Source organism: Neoarius graeffei, chromosome 19, assembly GCF_027579695.1.
Source record: "Neoarius graeffei isolate fNeoGra1 chromosome 19, fNeoGra1.pri, whole genome shotgun sequence".
NCBI classification, from domain to species: domain Eukaryota; kingdom Metazoa; phylum Chordata; class Actinopteri; order Siluriformes; family Ariidae; genus Neoarius; species Neoarius graeffei.
The window spans coordinates 59,034,738-59,052,430 of NC_083587.1; the positions used below are offsets into that span (position 1 = coordinate 59,034,738).

Genomic DNA, 17,693 nt, shown 5'->3' on the forward strand with positions numbered 1-17,693 from the left:
TTATTTCTTAATTAACGTGTTATTCAATTACGTTTTCGGTTTTAGTAACCTTATATCGTGACTCGTATTGGTAACTAATCACAATTAAATATACTTATCGACCTATTCGGTTTTTAGCCGTGTTGAATTTAGTTCGTTTGGTCCACGGCAGGCGTCGCTTATCCGCGCGATCTTCACGAGACTTGTGCGAGACTTCGAAATGTGAAGTGTCGGCCAGGTGTCAGTGCCGCCATTTTGAAAACTGTTTTCCAAACGAAATATTGCACAAAAACGAGTTTAAATGACGATTACTGCCGACTTTTTTCAAACTTTCCTGATTGCGATCAAAACAAACAAAACTTCCGGCTTGATTACGTCAGCATTCGAAAGAGGGCGCGCGTGTCTTTTGACAACGTTGGCAGATGTCGGTCGCTTTGATTTCCGCTGTACGTTTTACTTCCGTCCTACGATGTCTCGCACAGGTCTCAGCGAATCTCGTTTACGGCCATTGCTTTGACATATGGACTGATATATTACAGAGCATATTTCAAACACTCATAACTTGCTATAGCAGCGACAAAACAGTGATCAAAAATGAATTACGATATTTAATAAAATGAGATAAATAGAATTTTGATAAGGCGGCACGGTGGTGTAGTGGTTAGCGCTGTCGCCTCACAGCAAGAAGGTCCGGGTTCGAGCCCCGTGGCCGGCGAGGGCCTTTCTGTGTGGAGTTTGCATGTTCTCCCCGTGTCCGCGTGGGTTTCCTCCGGGTGCTCCGGTTTCCCCCACAGTCCAAAGACATGCAGGTTAGGTTAACTGGTGACTCTAAATTGACCGTAGGTGTGAATGTGAGTGTGAATGGTTGTCTGTGTCTATCAGTGCGTTTACATGCACATAGAGAAAATCGAATTTCTGCCGTAGCTCGACTGAAATCGAAGTTCTAAATGCCATGTTAACACCTTAGCTCAGCTGAAATCGAACCGAACTGGATTTCTCGTAATCGAGCTACGCGACCTAGATTATGCGATTGTAGCCGAGCTACTTAGTGCATGTAAACCCTATCGAGCTACGTAGTCGAGCTACTTACTTCAGCACTGCCCCTTCCGGGAGTGACGAGTGCACAAGTGGGAAACACAACAGCCTCGGTCGGCATGACAACAGTAGTAGAAACGTGCACTTCTGGAGCAATGAGGAGATAGAGTTCATGCTCATTCAGCTTAAGGAGTTGAATATATATATATATATATATATATATATATATATATATATATATATCAATGTTGCTGTCCTCGTCGTCGTTCTTCTTGTGAACACGGAACTGATAACTTTGGTTATACTCTTGAATAGCTCTTCTTCATGACGACAACCGGAAGTGTACCAACACGATGGGGCGTGTAGCGCCACCTGTGGCTCGGGTGCACAATGTACCTCACACAATAGCTCGATTTCCTTGTGTGCATGTAGGACTGGATTTCTCTGGCACCCATGCTGGGACCCTTAGCTCGATTACCGACAGTAGCTCGATTTGGATGTGCATGTAAACGCACTGAATGTGTCAGCCCTGTGATGACCTGGCGACTTGTCCAGGGTGTACCCCGCCTTTCGCCCGTAGTCAGCTGGGATAGGCTCCAGCTTGCCTGCGACCCTGTAGAACAGGATAAAGCGGCTAGAGATAATGAGATGAGATGAGAATTTTGATAATAAAAACATTTGCCGTCAGTTCTCCCTTAATATTCAACTATATTAGTGATATATTTATGGAATAAGAATAAAACAACCAGTTGATGTTCACCAAGTGTCCGCTTCAGCCATTCAATTACAATACATAACGATCCAGATATAACTCGGGGACCGGAACATATTACATGCATGCCACATAAGTGCCTCTTAACACGGACGGCACTTTACCGCGAACGCAGCATAAGGAAGGAGGTAAACCGGACTAGCATGATCACTGCCGATCTCCACACGGAACTATTTGGGCAGCTATGTGGATGGGGAGTGGAGTATGTCCGAATATAAAACATTCACATGACGGCGCACCATCACCACCGCGTCGGGATAACAAGAGAAAATTTAACAAAAGACCATATTTTCAAGATTGTCAAGTCTTTTTATTAGTGTAGCGGAAACTTTTACGGACGTGTCCGCAATATTGTAGGCGTAGCTGTAAGGAAACACTGCGTATCGGCCTGACGCGCTGAAAAGGTCGAGTTAGAACCCTGATATGATCGTGCTTTTGGGTAAAATGTTACCTGCACTGTCATGTCTCAGGCTGTTTGGCTTTAGTAAAGAGTACATACAGTACTCTGCAAAAGTTTTGGCACCCTTCTACATTATCGAGGCAAAACATTAAGCGTTCCAGCACAACGTTTGTCTTTTTTCCAGCAGAAAATTTAATGGTACAGAAAAAAAAAGTTTGTTAATATCTGAGCAGCATCTATATAATAAGTGGCAAAGTTTGTTTGTTTGTTTGTTTGTTTGTTTGTTTGTCTTGAGCTAACGTCGCCATTTCTTGACAGATTTTCACCAAATTTGGCAAGTAGGTCCGGGGATGACCCAGAATTCTGCAGATATGAACAAAATTCATGTACGGGCCCCAGGGGATCCCCAGTGGGCCCCTGGGTGGTGGATGTTTGGATTTTTGTTTGTCTTGGGTTAACATCACCATTTCTTGACGGATCTTCACCAAATTTGACATGGAAGTCTGGGAGCAACCCAGAATTTTGCAAAACCCAGGTAACCTGCTAGTATTACATAAGAGAGCACTTCCATCCATCCATCCATCCATCCATTATCTGTAGCCGCTTATCCTGTCCTACAGGGTCGCAGGCAAGCTGGATCCTATCCCAGTTGACTATGGGCGAGAGGCGGGGTACACCCTGGACAAGTCGCCAGGTCATCACAGGGCTGACACACAACCATTCACACTCACATTCACACCTACGGTCAATTTACAGCCACCAATTAGCCTAACCTGCATGTCTTTGGACTGCGGGGGAAGCCGGAGGAAACCCACGCGGACACGGGGAGAACATGCAAACTCCACACGGAAAGGCCCTCACCGGCCGCCGGGCTCGAACCCGGACCTTCTTGCTGTGAGGCGACAGTGCTAACCACTACACCACTGCGCTACCCTATAAGACAGCACTTTTCAGATTTTAAAAAAGCATAACGAACGGTCCTGGGTTTTGGTGCAAAATAAATGAAGAAGCGAGTGTGACAGTCAAAGTGTCCAGAAGAACTGTGGCTGGTTCTGCAAGATGCTCAGTAAAACCTCCAGCTCATTTCCTTATAAAACTGCACTCATTGGACCTCAGACTTTGTTTCATTTATTATCGCTTACTGCTTATAGTATTTAAGTTGAAACATTTCATTTCGTTTCATTATTTTTCAGCCATTTTTGATCGACAGCATTTATTTACATGTGCCGAAGACTTCTGAACAGTCATCATCATATGCCTGTGAACATCTGTGTCCAGCTGGATCCCGTTTGCTATTATAACATCCTCTACTCTTCTGGGAAGGCTTTCCACTAGATTTTGGGGCAGGGCTGTGAGGATTTGCAAGACTGAGCGCCTTATTTCATAACTTCGGGGTGGTAAGAGTAGCTTCATGTTAAGCCGCATTGCCGATGCTGAATAATAACAGCACAACCCTGACGTGTCTTATTTCCTACTTACAAGACAGGCTTTTGCAGTAATAATAACAATAATAATAAGTTAAATTTATATAGCGCCTTTCAAAAAACCCAAGGATGCTTTACAATTATAGACAAAGAAAGAAAAAAATACATAAAAAATATAATATAAAAAAAAAAAGTTAAAAGTCCACCAAGTAGGGGTCAGGATGTAATTCCCGTGGTGTAGCAGCCACAGTCCCACCAAAAGGCGCACAAAAACAAGTCCCACATCTCCAGCACCGCCGCCGCAACACCGTCAGCAACATCGCTCGAACACCACGCCATGGATCCACAAAGCGAGCAGAGAAGCTCCGCCACGCAGAGCGCTGGTGTGTCCCAAACCGCCTGCACACCCGCCGCGACACCAACAAGCAGCATCGCTCGGAACATCACGCCAAGCGTTAAAGCGCAGAGCGCTGGACAACCACGATGTAAAATGAGCAACGAGCTCACTGCAGTCCACAGCTGGGAGCGCAGGCATCGCCCACGGTGAGCCAAAGCCTGGAGGGAACTGACGCCCAAAACTAGGTCCGGAGCTACACCGCAACCGGCGGACAAAACACTGAAACAAACATCAAACTACACAAACACACAGAAAAAAAATGGAAAAAGAAATAAAATAAAATAAAATAAAATAAAATAAAAAAGCTCTGGTGAGAAGCGGCAGTCAGAATGCGCACGACGTACTCTCAACCGGAAACGGAAACAAGGAAAAAAAAAAAGAGTAATACCACTGCAGAAGCTTACTCACAAATGCAAACAAGCATTTAAAAAAAAGATATACTAATACTAAACGGGGCGTTCCAAAAATTTTTTATATCATTTCACAATCTAAAAACTTTGCCAATTCTCGTTCAACTGACCTCAAATTTTAACAGCATGTATGAAAACAGGTCAAAATTTTATGTTTAAAGGAACAGTCCACCGTACTTCCATAATGAAATATGCTCTTATCTGAATTGAGACGAGCTGCTCCGTACCTCTCCGAGCTTTGCGCGACCTCCCAGTCAGTCAGACGCAGTCAGACGCGCTGTCACTCCTGTTAGCAATGTAGCTAGGCTCAGTATGGCCAATGGTATTTTTTGGGGCTGTAGTTAGATGCGACCAAACTCTTCCGCGTTTTTCCTGTTTACATAGGTTTATATGACCAGTGATATGAAACAAGTTCAGTTACACAAATTGAAACGTGGCGATTTTCTATGCTATGGAAAGTGCGCACTATAATCACAGGCGTACTAACACCTTCTGCACGCTTCAGCAGCGCATTGATATCTGAGCTCCGTATCAATGCGCTGCCGAAGCGCGCAGAAGGTGTTAGTACGCCTGTCATTATAGTGCAGACTTTCCATAGCATAGAAAATCGCCACGTTTCAATTTTTTTAACTGAACTTGTTTCATATCACTGGTCATATAAACCTATGTAAACAGGAAAAACGCGGAAGAGTTTGGTCGCATCTAACTACAGCCCCAAAAAATACCATTGGCCATACTGAGCCTAGCTACATTGCTAACAGGAGTGACAGCGCGTCTGACTGCGTCTGACTGACTGGGAGGTCGCGCAAAGCTCGGAGAGGTACGGAGCAGCTCGTCTCAATTCAGATAAGAGCATATTTCATTATGGAAGTATGGTGGACTGTTCCTTTAATGTTTTTATCTTTTTAGGTATAGAAATGCCATTCACTGGAAAAGAAAAGGTGTTTGTGTGTTAGAGTACACTCGAGCACAGTCGAACAAGACTGCAGCGTGCATTTATGAGAGAATTCTGTAAAAATGCACCAACTGTAATGCAGATTTGGACACGGCACAAAAAGTTCAAAGAGGACGGCCGTCTGTGCAGGACAAAAGGATCTGGACAACCACCAGCATCAGAAGAGACGGACAAGCGAGCGTGTTTGCGAATATTGAATATTTGTGAAATCGTTCATGGAGTCCACATACAGTGCTGAGCGTAAATGAGTACACCCCCTTTGAAAAGTAACATTTTAAACAATATCTCAATGAACACAAACAATTTCCAAAATGTTGACAAGACAAAGTTTAATATAACATCTGTTTAACTTATAACGGGAAAGTAAGGTTAATAATATAACTTAGATTACACATTTTTTTCACGTTTACTCAAATTAGGGTGGTGCAAAAATGAGTACACCCCACAACAAAAACTACTACATCTAGTACTTTGTATGGCCTCCATGATTTTTAATAACAGCACCAAGTCTTCTAGGCATGGAATGAACAAGTTGGCGACATTTTGCAACATCAATCTTTTTCCGTTCTTCAACAACGACCTCTTTTAGTGACTGGATGCTGGATGGAGAGTGATGCTCAACTTGTCTCTTCAGAATTCCCCAAAGAAAATTATTTCTTTACACCACAAAGGTGAAGGCTACAAGAAGATCAGCAAAGCTTTACTTATCAGTCAGAATACTGTAGCAAAAGTGGCACAAAAATTTAAGAAAGATGGAACTGCAGCCATCTCACAGAGACGCCCAGGTCGTCCACGGAAGTTAACACCTCGACAGGAGCATCTTCTGATGAGAAGGGTTGAAGAAAATCAGCATGCAAGTTCACTGCATGAAGTAGAAAGCCAAACTGGGGTGACTATTTCCCGTGACACAATATGGCGTACACTGCAGAGGAATGGCATGCATGGATGCCGTCCACGAAAGAAGCCTCTCCTAAAGCCCAGGCAAAAAAAAGCCCGCCTAGAGTTTGCCAGGGCCCATGCTGACAAAGATGAAGACTACTGGGACTCTATACTCTGGAGTGATGAGACCAAGATGAATGTTTTTGGACCTGATGGCTTCAAAACTGTATGGCGTCGCAAAGGTGAGGAATACAAAGAAAAATGCCTGGTGCCGACAGTGAAACATGGTGGTGGCAGTGTCCTTATGTGGGGCTGCATGAGTGCTGCTGGTGTCGGGGAGCTGCATTTCATTGATGGCATCATGAATTCACAGATGTATTGCTCTGTACTGAAAGAGAAGATGCTACCATCACTCCGTGCCCTTGGTCGTTGTGCACTTTTCCCACGTGACTAAACACACATCTAAGGCCACTGTTGGATTTCTGAAGAAGAACAGGGTGAAAGTGATTCAGTGGCCAAGTATGTCTCCTGATCTGAACCCAATCGAACACCTATTCACTACTCCCTACTCACTATCTAGGGATTTCTACAAACCCGATTCCAAAAAAGTTGGGACAAAGTACAAATTGTAAATAAAAACGGAATGCAATGATGTGGAAGTTTCAAAATTCCATATTTTATTCAGAATAGAACATAGATGACATATCAAATGTTTAAACTGAGAAAATGTATCATTTAAAGAGAAAAATTAGGTGATTTTAAATTTCATGACAACAACACATCTCAAAAAAGTTGGGACAAGGCCATGTTTCCCACTGTGAGACATCCCCTTTTCTCTTTACAACAGTCTGTAAACGTCTGGGGACTGAGGAGACAAGTTGCTCAAGTTTAGGGATAGGAATGTTAACCCATTCTTGTCTAATGTAGGATTCTAGTTGCTCAACTGTCTTAGGTCTTTTTTGTCGTATCTTCCGTTTTATGATGCGCCAAATGTTTTCTATGGGTGAAAGATCTGGACTGCAGGCTGGCCAGTTCAGTACCCGGACCCTTCTTCTACGCAGCCATGATGCTGTAATTGATGCAGTATGTGGTTTGGCATTGTCATGTTGGAAAATGCAAGGTCTTCCCTGAAAGAGACGTCGTCTGGATGGGAGCATATGTTGCTCTAGAACCTGGATATACCTTTCAGCATTGATGGTGTCTTTCCAGATGTGTAAGCTGCCCATGCCACACGCACTAATGCAACCCCATACCATCAGAGATGCAGGCTTCTAAAACTGAGCGCTGATAACAACTTGGGTCGTCCTTCTCCTCTTTAGTCCGAATGACACGGCGTCCCTGATTTCCATAAAGAACTTCAAATTTTGATTTGTCTGACCACAGAACAGTTTTCCACTTTGCCACAGTCCATTTTAAATGAGCCTTGGCCCAGAGAAGACGTCTGCGCTTCTGGATCATGTTTAGATACGGATTCTTCTTTGAACTATAGAGTTTTAGCTGGCAACGGCGGATGGCACGGTGACTTGTGTTCACAGATAATGTTCTCTGGAAATATTCCTGAGCCCATTTTGTGATTTCCAATACAGAAGCATGCCTGTATGTGATGCAGTGCCGTCTAAGGGCCCGAAGATCATGGGCACCCAGTATGGTTTTCCGGCCTTGACCCTTACGCACAGAGATTCTTCCAGATTCTCTGAATCTTTTGATGATATTATGCACTGTAGATGATGATATGTTCAAACTCTTTGCAATTTTACACTGTCGAACTCCTTTCTGATATTGCTCCACTATTTGTCGGTGCAGAATTAGGGGGATTGGTGATCCTCTTCCCATCTTTACTTCTGAGAGCCGCTGCCACTTCAAGATGCTCTTTTTATACCCAGTCATGTTAATGACCTATTGCCAATTGACCTAATGAGTTGCAGTTTGGTCCTCCAGCTGTTCCTTTTTTGTACCTTTAACTTTTCCAGCCTCTTATTGCCCCTGTCCCAACTTTTTTGAGATGTGTTGATGTCATGAAATTTCAAATGAGCCAATATTTGGCATGAAATTTCAAAATGTCTCACTTTCAACATTTGATATGTTGTCTATGTTCTATTGTGAATACAATATCAGTTTTTGAGATTTGTAAATTATTGCATTCCGTTTTTATTTACAATTTGTACTTTGTCCCAATTTTTTTTGGAATCGGGGTTGTACGGGTATGTAATAGGCGAGAGGCCGAGGACTACGGAAACGGAGATTGGCGCCGCTCTATGTGCCATATGGTGCGGGAAAGACTTTAGACTTCCAGACAGTCTCTGAGATTTTGATAAATTGTGACTTTGGTGTCAGTCGAGACATAACACTGCTTTGTAAAATCCTTGTAACTTTCCTGCATGCTGCACCAGATTCGAGTAGAAAATACGGTACATACAGTACGACTCATGGTTATGTTGGTCACATGGCCATTTCAAGGACGTACTCGTGCAACTGCTGTGTATGTCATGATGAGGAAGTAAAGCAATGTTTCCTGCTTCGACTATTACAGTAAACAGTGTCTCAACGATGCACAGGTGTCACAAATCAAACGTATTGTACCAGAGATTGTATTCACAAACTTTTCACTGATGAGTAAAACCGTGAATGTGACGGTTTAGGTGTCTTGCATGGCCCACAATCTCAGTGACTGAGTCGTGACTCATACGAGGCACTAACACACAGAAATGGGGAAAAAACCTCGCTCGTGATACGACATGCTATTGCACCGCACAGAGCAACCATTACTGCAAACGTTTTTACATGTGATATTCAGACTTGTACGTTTTCTCACATGGCTGTGATGAAAATGAAGTCATTTTCCTGTGTTTCTGTATTTCCTGTCTTCATTGTTTCACCACTTCCCTGTGACATTCTGCTCATGGTCTGGGTTGACCTGCATGGTTCCTGTCTACATAATGAACATCGCGCAAAATCATGTGTCGATCGTGATTTTTTTTCCTTCGTTTCAGCTGACGAGAAAACGAGCTTCTGCCAGATTTCTCGAGAGAGTCAGTGCTGGTCCCCTGACATAACACTGAGCCACAAGTTTTAACACTTCACCATCTCCTGAGTGACAGACTTACAAAATGCAGAGTAATTAATTTGTTTAGCTGTTAGATTTTTAGTGGGTTTTATTTCTCAAAAAAATAGCACACACAAACAAAAAGTAACATAAATAAAACTTAACAACGTTTGCAGGCATGACAAAAAAAATGGTGTATGGTAAAAACATTACTAAACAATACATATATGTTATTTACCAGCTTAAGGTCAGTCCGTATTGCGAAATACCGTGACCGAGGTCTTGAAAGTACTGAGCGAGGCCCTCTGGGCCGAGGTGAGTATTCAAGGCCGAGGTCGCGGTATTTCACCATACGGACCGACCTTAAGCTGGTAAATAATATATTTATTTTTTTTCTTTACCAAATTCTAACAGAAAACGAGAGCGCCCGAAAGGGAAAACCGAGCCGAGCCGCCATTTTGAATCCTCGTTCATGGCTGTAATGCAAATGGCTTCCTCCTCGGTATACAAGTGCACTTCCATGGCAGGAAAAAAATCTACATTTTGCCGCCTATGTAGTCCCCTATTTATACAAAATTGAGTCTTTCAGGATTCAGCTAGGGCGGCACGGTGGTGTAGTGGTTAGCACTGTTGCCTCACAGCAAGAAGGTCTGGGTTCGAGCCCCGTGGCCGGCGAGGGCCTTTCTGTGCGGAGTTTGCATGTTCTCCCCGTGTCCGCGTGGGTTTCCTCCGGGTGCTCCGGTTTCCCCCACAGTCCAAAGACATGCAGGTTAGGTTAACTGGTGACTCTAAATTGAGCGTAGGTGTGAATGTGAGTGTGAATGGTTGTCTGTGTCTATGTGTCAGCCCTGTGATGACCTGGCGACTTGTCCAGGGTGTACCCCGCCTTTCGCCCGTAGTCAGCTGGGATAGGCTCCAGCTTGCCTGCGACCCTGTAGAACAGGATAAAGCGGCTACAGATAATGAGATGAGATGAGATGAGGATTCAGCCATGTTTTTGCTCGGCGTTAGCAAGTTAGAGGTTTTTAGCTTTCTCCTGAAATGTTTTCTTTTATTTCTTCTTCCTCAGGGCAGTAAAACTCGCTATCGCTGTGAACACTGTCGTTCTCGCTATCCATGCTGTAAAATTAATGCTATTCTCCTGAGAAATGCTGGCAAAAATGTATAAGATTTTTGATAATCTTATAAATAAATCTTATAAAAAAAAGATAAATGTTGACAAAAAATGCTACTATGTTTGTTGTTGTTGTTGTGAACGAGCGAGTCGCCAGAGGTCCATAACCAGGGTCCGTATCGTAGGATACGGACCTGCTCGCCAGCCAATCAGAGCGCAGGATTTGATGGAAACCGCACTGCGAAAAAAATAAATAATGTTATTAACTAATATTTTAGATCTGACATTATATATCTGTACTTAAAGCATACTTGGTTGTCTTTTTGAACAAATAAAACCTATTAATTACGCAGCTTGGTTCTGAAGCTACATGACGTCTTGCCTGATGATTTTTTTTTCTTTACAGCCTCGATTGCTTTTTGCATCTAGTCATTTATCAAGGTCAGCGATATCGAACTGGAAGCAACATTTAAAACAAAAATCAAGATAGTCTTTACAACACTCGAGTGGTTCTGAAGAAATGTCTGGCTTTAAATGAACAGTTTACAGAGTGTGTGCACTGTATAGAAAAGAATTAAGCTGCACAATCCTGAGACACACTGAATATGATATATACACACAGTGACAATGTTCATTCAGTGTTCATTTATCTAATGCACTTCTTACTAAATATACCAGCTCATCGTCGCCGTAGATGATGTTAATGACCGAAGACGTAAAACTACCAAGCTGGCTCGTCAGTGTATTAACTCACTGGGTTAAGGGAGAGTATGCTCAGTGACATGAAACAAAGCAGCGCGTTACGATTAGTGCTCGACTGATGCACTTTTTTTTAAGAAGCTGCTGCTGATGATGATGATACGAAGCAGATAATGAGTCTACGCATGTGTGTGCTGCTACCGTGACACCATGTTCCCGTTATAGACTCCAGATCCAACATGGCCCTGACCAGAATAAATCGCTTCCAGAAGACGAATGATTCGTCAATGTTAACAGAATAAGAGGACGAGTTTAAAGTCGCGCTCATAATTGTTCTGAGAAGATGGTCAGGCAAAATGTCTGGAAATTGAAGCGATTCAGAAATGAAATTATTATGAAGTCCTCGTTCGGAATAATGCCACAGTATGGGATGTGGTTAATCATGAACAAAAAAACCAAAAAAAAACCCAAAGATAATCTCCAGTATTCGGAAACGTTTATCTGATTTCCAGCACAGACAAAAACCTCAGCATGTCAAATAATTTCCATTCGATTTGGCGACATCACACCTGAAAACAATCAAACGGCGAATTTCTGGTGTCGGAAATTTGTTAGTAATGTGTGTGCTGCCACTGTGACACCACGTTCCCGTTATAGACTCCAGATCCAACGTGGCCCTGACTAGAATAAATCGCTTCCAGAAGACGAATGATTCGTCAGCGTTAACAGAATAAGAGGACGAGTTTAAAGTCGCGCTCATAATTGTTCTGAGAAAAAGATCAGGAAAAATGTCTGGAAATTGAAGCGATTCAGAAATGAAACGATTATGAAGTCCTCGTTCAGAATAATGCCACGGGATGGAATGTGGTTATTCATGAAATTAAATAAATAAATAAATAATAATAATAATCTCAAGTTTTCGGAAATGTTTATCTGATTTTCAGCACAGACAAAAACCTCAGCATGTCAAATAACTTCCATTCGATTTAGTGACATCACAACTAAAAACAGTCGAACGACGAATTTCTGGTCGTGTCGGAACTTTGTTAATAATTTATCAGTCTCAGAGTGTGAGCGCTGCTACGTCACATGTCTAAAAGCCGGGCTTGTAGTACTCGAGTCCGACTCGTGCCCTAATTTTAAGGACTTGTGACTTGATTTGGACTTGAGCACTGATGACTTGGACTCGAACTCGTACATTCATTAACTGCATTCGGACTCGTAAATTGGAGACTTGGGTGTTTTCTTTATTTTTTGTAACACGCCATAATAATATGCCATAAGATATTTATATGTACATTAATTTTTATACTAATTTCGTGCAAGAGTGTCGCACCTGTGCGCCTTGGCGAGCACATCAGATAGGCTCTCGGGCGCGCTCCGGACAGCGAGCGCTCCAAGCGGACTCTCGCGTAAACGGTTTCACATAAAGGCAGCAACCGTCCAATGTTGCAGTTGGAGTCTTGTTCTCGGACTTGAAATTTTCTTTAACGACTCGGACTTGAACACTGAGGACTCGAGACTGGACTCGGACTCGAGGTTTAGTGACTCGACTACAACGCTGCTAAAAGCGGCCAATAGGATAAAATCAGCCGCATAGGATTACGCTGACGCAAAAATCACAGGACGGCTACAGATGGCGAAACGTATGGTAAAACGATGGAAAGACATCCTTAAATCAAACGACGTTTGGGTTCACGAGAGCCTGTTTTTGCCCAACCCCCGATCACTATGACATGATCAGATCGTAGGAACATTCTTTATACCAGAGCTTCAAAGTTTATATTAATAACTTCAATTCTAATACGCTAGCGTTTCTATAGTAACCGCTGCTTTATATGGAACTTGTCTGAAGGATGCTTATGATTTATGTATTTATCCATAAATACACCGAGCCTCCAGCGTCAGCATATCGTCCTGTTCGGAAAGCCTTCAGGATGGACGGTGAGCTGCTGTCAGGTTTCTCCGTGTCTTCAAGACAGAAGAATCAGACGCCGGTGAGGAAACGACTGTTTGTCGCCGTCGTGACGTACGTGATTATGATTACGGCGAATCAATAACTTGTTTCACGGATGAGTACAAATTACAATGGATTCCAGTTACACTAAAGAAAGTAAGCACAACTTTATTCATCACACACTTGTGAAATTCCTGTCTGCATTTAACCCATCTGAAGCAGTGAACACATACGTAAGCAACGAACACACACACACACACACACATACCCAGAGCAGTGGGCAGCCATGCTAACAGCATCCGGGGAGCAGTTAGGAGTTCGGTGCCTCGCTCAAGGGCACCTCAGTCCAAGGCCGTCCCATATTAACCTAACCGCACGTCTTTGGACTGTAGGGGAAACCGTCCGGAGCACCCGGAGGAAACCCATGCAGACACGGAGAGACTCGACACAGAAAGGCCTCCGCCGGCCGCTGGGCTCGAACCCAGAACCTTCTTGCTGTGAGGCGACCGTGAAAACACACCACAAGGTTGTTGATTATTTTCCTGCAAGTGCACACCTTACTTACGTACGTACTTCCTTACTTACTTTCATCGTCAGTGGATCTTGATTGGACGTTCAGACATGGAGAACATGTCATCATGTTATATCATGGTTATAACACTGTGTTGCTCCATGCGTCCTTCATGAGAAGGTAATGTGCATGGGAAATAATAATAATAATAATAATAATAATGGCACCCTATGTACACACCTTGATGATGCTGGCCTTTCGGGGTATTCCAGGTTTGTCGACGTCTGATGCGTTCTCTGCCCCAGTGCATCCAGCCATCTCTGGTGCAAATCCACAATCGCCGTTCGATACCAATACCGAGCCCGAACCTGAACCCGTGAGCTCGTGCTGTGTGTCCGCGTCACCTCCTCCACCGCTTCCTGCTTTCTCCGCCATGAGAGCAGCTGTGCGGGATGAGTCGCGAAGTCTGTAGCCGGTGATTATGATTTTTTATGTGTTTTTTTTCCCTTCTTCTCTTCTTCTTTCTCTAATTCTGCACTACTTTAATCACAAAGCGCTCGCGCTGTCTCACACCGGCGATAACAGGAGCAACCGCTGGCGCGTGCGGCCACATCTGGACTCCCCATGCACACGATGTTTTTTACTACACCGCTGCCGCTCGTGAAGCTGGTGGTGGTGAAGCTGTGAGCCTTATTGTTTCAGCATCACATCCAGACTGAAGCCAGCCTTCCTTACTACTGCCATCTGCTGAGCTGAATTAATGCATCATAAACACCCCGCTTCAACATCACCTCAGGACGGAAAAATAATGTTTAGGGGTTTAAAAAAAAAACCAACCGTTAATTGATTAATTAGTGTCCACACTACCGTTCAAAAGTTTGGGGTCACTCTGAAATGTCCTTATTTCTGAAAGAAAAGCACTGTCCTTTTCAATGAAGATCACTTTAAACTAATCAGAAATCCACTCTATACATTGCTAATGTGCTAAATGACTATTCTAGCTGCAAATGTCTGGTTTTTGGTGCAATATCTCCATAGGTGTATAGAGGCCCATTTCCAGCAACTCTCACTCCAGTGTTCTAATGGTACAATGTGTTTGCTCATTGCCTCAGAAGGCTAATGGATGATTAGAAAACCCTTGTACAATCATGTTAGCACAGCTGAAAACAGTTGAGCTCTTTAGAGAAGCTATAAAACTGACCTTCCTTTGACCAGATTGAGTTTCACATTTGTGGGCTCGATTAAATGCTCAAAACGGCCAGAAAAATATGTCTCGACTATATTTTCTATTCATTTTACAACTTAGGGTGGGAAATAAAAGTGTGACTTTTCATGGGAAACACAAAATTGTCTGGGTGACCCCAAACTTTTGAACGGTAGTGTAGCTATAATTATCAATTATTTACTTCAGGCTTTCTTTTGTTTCTCAGATGACCTACTTGTCTATTTTTTTCTTATTTAAACTCCTTTGGGAAAAAAACAAAACATAAACGCATACTACACACGTCGGCGGGTTCATTCCGTTAATTAGCCTGTTAGCTTAAAAAAAACCAAACAAACGCGAAAACAAACACAAAAAACAAACACGGCGGTTTGGTTAACTGACACCACACACACACACACACACACACACAAGGCAACCTAGCTCTCAGTTAGCCCTAACAAGCATGTTAGCAAACTAGCTACAACTTAAATAAAGTGTTACCTACGTGCAAAATAAGATACACTTTGTTTCCTGTTCTACACACTTCCAGAATGTTCTTAGCCCGCGCGCGCATGACGCGACTTACCGAGTAAACAATATCACCAGGAAATAAACCTCTCAGTCGCGTGCGCACAACTATAGTGTTAGTTTAACAGTTGAGTAAATCTATCCATCTATCTATCTATCTATCTATCTATCTATCTATCTATCTATCTATCCATCTATCTATCTATATATATATATATATATATATATATATATATATATATATATATATATATATAAAGTTAGCAAGTTCCGACTTGTCAGGCTTTGACTAGTTTTCAGGAAGCTACTTTAATAATAATAATAATAATAATAATAATAATAAACCTGGTTTTATTATTAATATGCCTGACACTGTTGCAGCGTGTGCACTGCACTTCCTCACTCAAAACAAATGTAGCCCACCTTCAAAGAGTGTGTGTGTGTGTGTGTGTGTGAAGAATCCCCTTTTCTCTTCTTGCCCTTTCATTTCTTTTTTAAACCTTTCACTCACACACACACACACACACTCGACGCATTCAATATACCAACATGTAAGTTTAGACACGTCCAAAAATCTCAAGAAGAAGAAAAAAAAAAAGACAGAGAGAGAGAAGGTCCGAACACCAGGTAGCTCTTTAGTATTTTCTCATACTCTTTAGTATGTTAGTATGCGAGCTCGGGTGTTGTCATGGTAACCGGCGTAGACGCAGCAGTTCTATTTAGACATACTAGCTTGTACCGAAGTGTGCACTTTTGATCCCGCCTACCGCCTATTTGTGGCTTTCCAGGCCGCCGATAGGCTGCCCGGGTGAGGCTGAGCCAATCAGAATGGAGAAAGGGAAAAGGGGTGGGTTGTTATCTGGGTTTGTGAAGTTTGTTGTAAATAAAGTGTGGAGGAAACCACACGCGGTAAGCTCCTAGTGCACTAGTTTAGTGGGGGATTTCCTAGAGACAGACATGATATCCCATAATGCAATGCAAGACGTGTAGGTCTCAAAGGTCAGGTTAGTGTTGCAATCAGTCAGAATTGTCTTTTATTAAGGGCCCAAAAGCACTGAGTCTTAGAACTACAGGATTATTTTATTCCCTCCATTTTCCTCCGTTTGGGTTAGCACGGTCAGCTCACAGCAAGAAGGTTCTGGGTTCGTGGCCGGCGAGGGCCTTTTTGTGTAGAGTTTGCATGTTCTGCCCGTGTCCGTGTGGGTTTCCTCCGGGTGCTCCGGTTTCCCCCACAGTTCAAAGACATGCAGGTTAGGTTAACTGGTGAAATTGACCGGAGGTGTGAGTGTGAGTGTGAATGGTTGTCTGTGTCTATGTGTCAGCCCTGTGATGACCTGGCGACTTGTCCAGGGTGTACCCCGCCTTTCGCCCGTAGTCAGCTGGGATAGGCTCCAGCTTGCCTGCGACCCTGTAGAACGGGATAAAGCGGCTAGAGATAATGAGATGAGATGAGATTATTATTATGCTAATTTGTTCACAGTCTCGGTGTAATTGACTGGTCTGTTAGTATATGACCTCCGATCAACAGCACCTTCCGAGCAATGCAGATTTCTAAAAGACCCCTACGTTGTGCTTGATCTTCAACTAGTCCAAGAAATACGGAAGTTTGTGAGGAATTGACCCCAATGCTTCTTTAGATAACATTCTAATGCTATTCTTTTCTCTTCCTTGGTCCATTTCCTCCTCCCGCCATCTTTCTCTTTCCTCTGTACTACCTTTTGTCATCTATAGACATCACATTGCTGTGATTTGGAGTTAGTAGCTGGATGATGACTGGGTGTTGCCTGCTCCTCACAACAGTCCCTGCCAGGCAAGACACTAGTTCCAGAGGCACCAATCCCCCATTCCCTGTTACTTATATCATTATTATGTTGCATACTCATACACTACCGTTCAAAAGTTTGGGGTCACCCAGACAATTTTGTGTTTTCCATGAAAAGTCACATTTTTATTTACCACCCTAAGTTGTAAAATGAATAGAAAATATAGTCAAGACATATTTTTCTGGCCATTTTGAGCATTTAATCGACCCCACAAATGTGATGCTCCAGAAACTCAATCTGCTCAAAGGAAGGTCAGTTTTATAGCTTCTCTAAAGAGCTCAACTGTTTTCAGCTGTGCTAACATGATTGTACAAGGGTTTTCTAATCATCCATTAGCCTTCTGAGGCAATGAGCAAACACATTGTACCATTAGAACACTGGAGTGAGAGTTGCTGGAAATGGGCCTCTATACACCTATGGAGATATTGCACCAAAAACCAGACATTTGCAGCTAGAATAGTCATTTAGCACATTAGCAATGTATAGAGTGGATTTCTGATTAGTTTAAAGTGATCTTCATTGAAAAGAACAGTGCTTTTCTTTCAAAAATAAGGACATTTCAA

The 17,693-nt window shown here is 42.9% G+C and overlaps 1 protein-coding gene across 1 annotated transcript in view; it reads right to left on the minus strand.

Moving 5' to 3' along the window:
- The window catches only part of LOC132867446 (inactive phospholipase C-like protein 2), a 174,607-nt gene extending 159,112 nt beyond the window's left edge, over positions 1-15,495 (minus strand). The window contains exon 1 of the mRNA XM_060900363.1: positions 13,816-15,495. Coding sequence (XP_060756346.1) covers positions 13,816-14,010 — 195 coding nt within the window. The 5' untranslated portion in view covers positions 14,011-15,495. The remainder of the gene's footprint in view (positions 1-13,815) is intronic.
- Between the last annotated feature and the right edge of the window lie 2,198 nt (positions 15,496-17,693).